Source organism: Myiozetetes cayanensis, unplaced genomic scaffold (assembly GCF_022539395.1).
Source record: "Myiozetetes cayanensis isolate MyiCay16 unplaced genomic scaffold, myiCay2020 scf6-25, whole genome shotgun sequence".
Lineage (NCBI taxonomy): Eukaryota > Metazoa > Chordata > Aves > Passeriformes > Tyrannidae > Myiozetetes > Myiozetetes cayanensis.
This window is the reverse complement of record NW_026087853.1, coordinates 56,683,416-56,691,327: the sequence shown is the minus strand read 5'-3', so window position 1 is coordinate 56,691,327 and position 7,912 is coordinate 56,683,416. Positions and strand designations below refer to the sequence as shown.

The window sequence follows — 7,912 nt, the reverse complement described above, 5'->3', positions numbered from 1 at the left end:
TCTAACAGACAAAAAAACCCCACAACAACCTTATGCCTGTTAAAAGAGTTAAGAGCGAGCTCAAGTGCAGAGTTTCCACACCAAGTGCCAAAACTACATAACACAGGGAACTGTGGCTAGACAACATAAATTCAAACTTCGTGCTTGACACTTCGAAGCGGTTTTAAGCACCGACAGATTTCAGACAGGTTTTCAGACAGATTCGATATTCTTTTCGATACCACAGAAATACTGACTCAGCCTGGAGGTCCTCTGACACACTGGTGTCTTTTAAGACTGACCACAAGTTCTAGAAGGGGCTAAGGCAGAGCTAAACGACTGCCACAGCTGTAGCTTTTAGAATATGTTCATCCACAGATCTCCATAACTTCATTGTCTGACATGACATAGCAAGGAATCCAAAGAAAACAGACATTTTTTATAGGTTAGTGGCATGTCCTTCTAAATATATAAAGTGTGCTACCCTTAAGTATCTCTTCTTTTTTAGGTGGAGAATAAGAACTTATGTGTGTGTCTTTACTTCCACACAAGTTCAAATAAGCCTAATTTCTTTTCAGATAAACAATACTCGTGCCCTTGCATTAATTGTTTCCATTTCAAAATGAGAACCTTTTCAAAATGAGATCCTTCCCATTCTCGTTCTGTCACACAGAAACGTCTGCCATTTCATGTCATAATTCAGACAATTACTCTAATTAGCTTCAATCCAGTTAATATATTTTAGTATTTTGTTTTCTTTTCTTATGCTTATAAGCAGAAGTGAAGAACCTTTTAACCCTTCCTAAGAGGCTTTTGCAACAGAAGAAAGAGGTGTCTCAAATTGATCTTGAAACTGTAAGATTGTGAGCTACGGGAACTCTGACAGGTCCTCCACACAAAAGATTAATGAATACCTCTTTCTGCAGCAGTTCCACACATTTTCCTCATCTTCCTTAACTATTCTTTCTTTACACTGCTCACTTTTGGTAATACTACCTTAGAGAACTAAATGTACATGAATAAGTTACCTCTGCATTACAATACTCCTTTCAAATGACAGTGAAAAGACACAAACTACCCTGTTCCAAGTTTTCTTCACAGAAACTGATACAAAGTAAATAACAAAGGAGAGGAAATATTATACTATACATAAGATATAGTATAATAATATACATTATACATTTTATTTATAGACAATGTTTTAGACACATATAAACATTACATACACAAAATACATATTATATACACATATAATACAAAAGTCTGTTGTTCACTCAGTTTTCTGCTTCACAAAATAATGAGTCATTTAACAGACTACGGGAAAGGGAAGAAAACCATACAGAACACCCTACATTTTACTGCCATTTTCTTAGGAAATACTTGCATATTGTCAAATAACACAGCAACTAATAAAACCCTCTAATTTTAGAACTTTTCAAGAAGCTTTCCAGTTGGCTTCCTCTCACTTTCTTCACTTAGACTCAGGGGCTGTCATGTGCAGGAGCTATAAAAGCATGAGAGAGGCCACCAGAGCAGACAGCCCAAAGAAGGCAACCACTACTAAATGACCCCTGAATCTGGGGGTTTCACATTTGAAACTCCACCCTCCCTTTCAGCTTTCGGTCAGTCTCCAACATTTAGAGAAATGCCTACCATGACCATATCTGAGCCACAACATTTCCTAAACAGAAAACTACTCCACACTCGAAACAGAAATTATTTTCTTCATTTTATTAGGCAATTAACCAGCAAGTACTGAGAAGGGCGGTGTTTCCCGTGGTGACCAAACATGACAATGCAACTACAAGCATCAGGCCTCCCTGAAAGACTTGAGATGCACTCAGAATCAGTGTGATCAGAAGTCACATGCTGGTTTTCAAAGTGAGGTAATAGTTGTGTTGCCTCTCATACCAAATAGGGTTAACCAGATTTGCTTGACTCTGTATGTTTTCATGTTGCTTTCGTGTTCACGCATTAGGACCCTACTTCATTCCTCTACTTCCATCAGCAAGTCAGTCCACACACTTAGGCCACGGACTTCGAAGTCTCCATCTCGTGTCTTCAGGAGTTTCAGAGCGGCTTGGGTCTGTTCCCTGAGCAGTGCAGATCCCCGACAGAGGCAGCTGAAGCGCTCCCTCAGCTCCTCCCAGGACAATTCAGCTTTCTCAAGGCAACTTTTAACCCACCGCCCCTGCAAGGGGTCGTAGTGCAAGTGGCTTCCCCAGCCGCTTAGGAGGTCCAAATAAGCTCTGCTCAACTGGGGATAGTGACCAGCTAGGGAAGCGAGAAGGGAACCCGGGAGGCAAAGGCAGAAGGCAGAGAACCGCTCCAGGTCCCCCAGCAGCCAGGAAAGCAGCAGCCCGGCCCCGCATCCATCTCCATCCGGGCCGCTCCCATCCCGCTGCCCATCTCCGGCCCCGAGCAGGGCCAGCGCCGCCGCCACCACGGCGAGGGCGCGGGGCGGGGGGAGCCGCTCCAGGACCCCGCACAGCCACCGCGCCCGCTCCTGCTCCTCCTCCTGCTCCTCCTCCTCCTCCCGCAGCCGGCCCAGCAGCAGCTGCGCCTCCGCCCGCACCCGCGGCTCGCTGTCCCCGGGGCGGCGCGGCGGCTCCAGCAGGCGGGCCGCGGCCTTGCGGCGGGCGAGCAGCGCCAGCCCGGGGGGCTCGGGGCCGGCCCCGGGCGGCGGCGGCAGCAGCAGGCAGCGGAGCAGGCGGCGGCAGGCGGCGGGCGGCAGAGCGCGGTTCTCCAGCAGCGCCAGCCCCAGCAGCTCCGGGCAGCGGCCCAGGGCGGAGAAGCCGAGCGCGGGCGGGCGCGGCTGGGCCCGGCGCAGCCGCCGCCCGAGGGCCTCCCGGAGCCGCGGCCGCGCACGGCAGCGGCCGTGGAGGTGCTGGAAGTAGCGGCCCCACTCGAGGGCCCTGCCCGGCGCCGCGGGGTCCCAGCGCCGCACCAAGGGCGAGCGGCACAGGGCGAGCAGCGCGGGCAGCTCCGCCACCCGGCCCAGCACGGCCGCCATGGCCCGGCCTCGGCGCGCCCCGCTTCGAGCGCCGCCCCGCCTCCCCCCCGAGCGGGCCAATGGGAGAGGCGCGGGGGGCGGTGCTTGCAGTCCCATTGGCTGAGCGGGACGTCAATCTGGGCACGATTAAATGTGGGGTTTGGGGTTTGGTTTTGGTTTAGTTTGGTTTGTTTGTTTGTTTGTTTGTTTTAACTAAAGCCTCCCCCTCTAGGCCCTTCACCATTTTCGTAGCCCTCTTTTGGACGCTTCCTAATATACCTTTATTATATCTCATCGCCCAAAGCCTCAGGTGGATCTCGGGGTGCGAGCAAGGCAAGGCAATCACCTCCTCGGCCGGACTGTCAGTCCGTGCTAAGAGGCATATAATAATAAAGAGATCAAAACCTTGCTTCTGCTGCTTTCTTTTCCACTAAGGGAAACTGAAGTGCGTGAACTCCGAGCCACTGGACCCATTAGAGTTCCGTGTCTCGCTAGGAACACGCTCAGACCTTGTGCCATGCCCACAGATTCTTGCCCTAAAGGTAACTTGAATCAGCTTCCCTGACTCACATCACCCTCGGAAAATGAAGCAAAAGGCAGATTAAGGAAACTGCAAGTAAGGGTTTAGATACGAGGCTCCCCTCTTCGGATCACCCTGTGGACTGACCTAGACGGTTCCTTTGGAAAAATCTTTCTCAAGTACTCTCACAAAAACATCTGAGTTATTATCGTATTTTCTTATTTTAGTCATCTATTTAAAAAAAAACACATGGGGTTACAGGCTTGATGGTCTAGATCAGTTGGAGGTTAAGGGCTTAATGCAGGCATTGGAGTGAAATTCTATGGCCCTTCTGGTTGAAGGAGCTCATGACAGCCCCTCAACGTCCATGATACTTTTAAATAAGGTATCATTCTAAAATGCGTGTTTTTCTCCTGAAAAATCTCTTCTTAAGATTTCTGTTAGCTATTTCTGGAGTAATAAACACGAAGTTTTCTACAGGTGTCTTGAGATTTGTTGCATTGTGAACAATGGAATTGCTTTTGTAATTAATAAATTCATACTGAGCTATCATCTGCTTTGCCTGTACGTTCCAAGGTGTATTATAAAATCATATGTGTTGAAGAGAAGATGGAGCACGCAAACTTGGCAGATACATACAGTTGCAGCACTTTGGGACATTACTTAGTGTTTTACTGAAATGAAAAAGCGACAGAAACTTGAAGTTGTTGGAATATAATTAAATATTATATATATACAGTATGTAACATGTCATATATAATATTCTTTTTATATACAGGCCTCTCAGGTTTAATACAGCATCACTTGAATGGGGGGCTTTGGCACAGAGGAAGAAAGCAGTTTCAGTGAATTCCAGACCCCTGTTTTATTTTAGTGAGGGATATTTTTGGAGATACATGTGCTCCACGTCGCACAGAAGAGATATTTCACTTTACACCGGAAAACTTTTCGCAAGAATTCTTTCACGTCACTGTTCTTTTTCTTTCTTGGATAAAGAACATGGGTTTATATCCTGTGAATGTGTCTCTGTGCGTTTCAGTCGAAAGAAATCAAATAATCACATTTGCAGCAGCGGGAAACCAACAAAAACAGGTTGTGGAAGTCTAACCAGTCTGGAAAAGTCACTGAGTAATATGGTATCTGGAATACTCTTGCATGTGAAAGGCCTGTGTGTTCTAATGGGTCTCTGTAGAGCTGATTGAAAAATGGAATTTGCCTTTTATGAAAAACTCTGAATATTTCAGCATTGGTTTTGTCTCAAGGTGGGGTGAAAAGTCTAAATATCAGCATTTTTTCATCCAAGGGGCACAGTCTGACATCTCTGTAATAAAATGGCTCATGCAAAAAAGGCATTTGTGTATTTTTAGGTATTGCAGCCGCATTTAGAGTCTCCAATCATGATAGGGATGCACATAATGAAAAACAGAGCCTAATCTGAAGAAGCTGCAGAGTTTTGCATAAGGACCCACCAGAAAATTAACTCAGGGAACAAACAAAAGAAACAAGGTATCAGTGAGACTGTTGTGATTCATGTAATAAACTGTTTCACTACATTAGCCCATAAAAACTCTCACCACTGAAGGAACTCCTTTTCTACTCTGAACTTTGTGTCATTATTTGAGAACCTGGCTGTTCTCAGAATGTATTTTAGGATCTTCCACTGCAAGAGTGGAATCTATTTATCCAGTCGATTGGTCTGCTGGTTGTGGTGCCCATGCATCAATCAAATTAAATTGAATTCCTTTCTTACAGGTGAATTATTTGCATATAACTCTTAAGAGCTGGTACTCTCTTTTCTCTGAGCAGTCTTAGTTCTAGACAAGTAATAGCTTGCATAGCCCCAGGGTTCTCCCACCATCAGCATGGCTACTAAGCCTCAAAATTTGTAGTTTGTAATTACTGTCAACTTGTGATAAGACTGTTGCTACCTAATAATAATGCTGAGTTGTATAGGTATTGTTCAAAACTATCTATACAGTGCTAAGTTGGCTTTCTACCTGAGGAACAGCTATAGAATAGCTGAGAGATACTTAAGAAGTAAGAACTGAGAGACTGAGGAGGTGAGGTAAAAAATTAATGCTGGGGAAGGGGATAGGAAAAGGAAAGGCTGGGTTAGGATGTCAGGAGATAGAGCAAGAGCACAGAGGTGGGTGGACAGAATGGTGAGTGGATTATCAGATAGCACTATGAGTGTGTGTGTGTGGGGAGGGTGCTGCTTTCCTGCTTAACTTGATTACTTTATAAAAAAAGAAACCGAAAGTCTAATTCTGGGCCTCCCATAGGTCTTTGTTTGTTTAATATCAGCCTGCTTCCTCTATTGATGATTCTTGCAGTAGTCTGTCACACTGTTTCAGGGTGTGCTTGGATGTGTATTTCACGTTATGGAAACCATGCAGTCTCTTTATGTTTACTTAACAAGAAACGAAACCCCCAAAGATACCTTAAAGAAAATCATACAGAAGAATTATCACTTGGTTACAGAATCTGAAAAAGTAGCCTCTTTGTTTTGCCTCATTTGAAAGCAAAGAAGAAAATAGGTGAGAAAACAGGGCGTATTTTGAATGATAGGCTAGAGCACAGTCACAGCACACTGGATTTTTTAAGATCTCTGCATCTAAGTAGCTGTGATAGTATGAATGGGGGTGGCCAGTGTTCCTTGTGTTGTGGGGTTTTCCTCTGTTTGGTTACTTTGTTGTTGGTCCCCCCCCACCCCCAAATAAAGTATATTTTTTAATTTAACCTCTCAAATAAGCATTAAAATAAGGAAAGAGTTTTGAGTGTGTTCGTCTGCGGTTGTGTTAAGCTCTAGTAAATGTTCCTGCATTACAGCTTCTGATTGATAAGATACATGGCAAAGAAAGTTGTTGAGGAAGTAAGAGAAGTGTCAGATACGGAATCTGGGAAGTCATTTCCACAGTTCCCTGAAAACAAGCCCAGTATTCAGTGAAGCACTGCAAAACAGTTTCACGAGCCTTGCATTTTATGTGAGTTACTGTGCTGTTTTATCTAAGCTGAGAAGTCAAGTAAAAGATTCATATGAGGTTTTATGGAACTACTGAGTTTCTTCACTCTACTTATGGAGCCAGTAACATTCACCCTGGCAGGAAATAATCAGTTTTGAAGGAAAATTGCTCAAAGTAGCCAGAAGTCTGGATTTCATTGTTATGTTTTCCTTCCTCTCAGAAGTCACATTGGCTGTAACGTGGTTATACAAATTCTATTGAATAGAAAATTAGGACATTGCTTACTCATTATAACTGGCGTTAAAAAAGTCTGAAATGGTCTTTCCTTAGGTAGGGGTGTTATTGTAAATTACAAAAATTAGTTGAGAGAGATGTATGATAATCTTCTATATTTCTGGCACTAATATTCACTTTTTAACTGTAAGGAGGCTTGCTTAGCTGCTTCAAATTGTGTGCTAGGCACAAGATTGCCACACTTGTTATCTAATGACTTATTCAGAGTGAAGACTGAATTTGTGAACCATTCTCTCAGAATTTCTTTCTATATCTGCAACAAACTGTGGAAAACTGAGGTACCTGGCAGACTATGTCAGCCCTTCTGTATCTTCTAGTGAGGTACTTGGATTTAGGGTTTTTTTGGTCAATGTAATCTCTCATTATCTCAAAAAAGAGCTGTGGTGGGCTTATGGAATGAGAACAGATCAAATTGCACAATAAAGGTAATGAACCTACTGATTTGTACACCAGCGCGAGCCTCAGGCTGTAGAAAAGGCGTGCCTGTCATCAGAGGGATTTCCCCTGAAACCTCTTTGCAAGTCCTGCTCATGCTGACTGTGGTGTAGCAGTGTTTTGGTAGCCATGCCCATTTGTGATGTCTTAGGCCTGTGATTTCAGGAACCCGTGTCAATGGCCAAGCAGCAGCTCTGCAGTATCACGAGCATAACTGGGTGCCAAATGGAGCCTCCTTTTTCTAACTGTGAATAATTAATTAGAAGTGGTGAAATTATTTAGTTACAGACTTTCAAAGTTCCCTTGCACCAGACCAGCCCTGTAAATTGCTCAGTGTGCACTCCAAAACACAGCTGCAGTTGCTGTGTGTGTGTGTTAGCTACAACTAGTTTTGCCTTAAAGTTGTTTGAGCTAATGCATTTTTAGCTTAATTTACAACAAATTAGGATAATTTGAGCATGTGCTAACGTTGCTGAGCTGATGAATGGTGAAGTATTAGGCCGTATGCTCTGATCACTTGCTTTTGTTTGTGATGCCTTTTAGAGAGGTTTGATTTGCTGCCTCTTGTGGTGGTTGGGTTTGATAGATCACGGCACGTACTGATTAGAGTGTTTGCCTACTGGCCTTTCTCTGGTCTTCTTTTCCTTTAAACCAAGAAAACTCTTAGCTACTTATGTTAAGTACTTTTCTTATAGGATCAGGTGCACAAATTCAGCCTTCTGACACAGT

General features: G+C 44.2%; 1 protein-coding gene across 1 annotated transcript; it reads right to left on the bottom strand.

The window, feature by feature from the left end:
- Window positions 1–1,683: 1,683 nt before the first annotated feature.
- On the bottom strand, window positions 1,684–3,001 carry FANCF (FA complementation group F). The gene has a single exon (XM_050336996.1). It carries the CDS (start codon window positions 2,990–2,992, stop codon window positions 1,967–1,969), a length of 1,026 nt encoding a protein of 341 aa, XP_050192953.1. The 5' UTR covers window positions 2,993–3,001; the 3' UTR covers window positions 1,684–1,966.
- Between the last annotated feature and the right edge of the window lie 4,911 nt (window positions 3,002–7,912).

What these genes read in the sequence shown, in the direction of transcription:
- FANCF (XM_050336996.1), bottom strand. Translation starts at nt 2,992, where the DNA reads ATGGCGGCCGTGCTGGGCCGGGTGGCGGAGCTGCCCGCGCTGCTCGCC.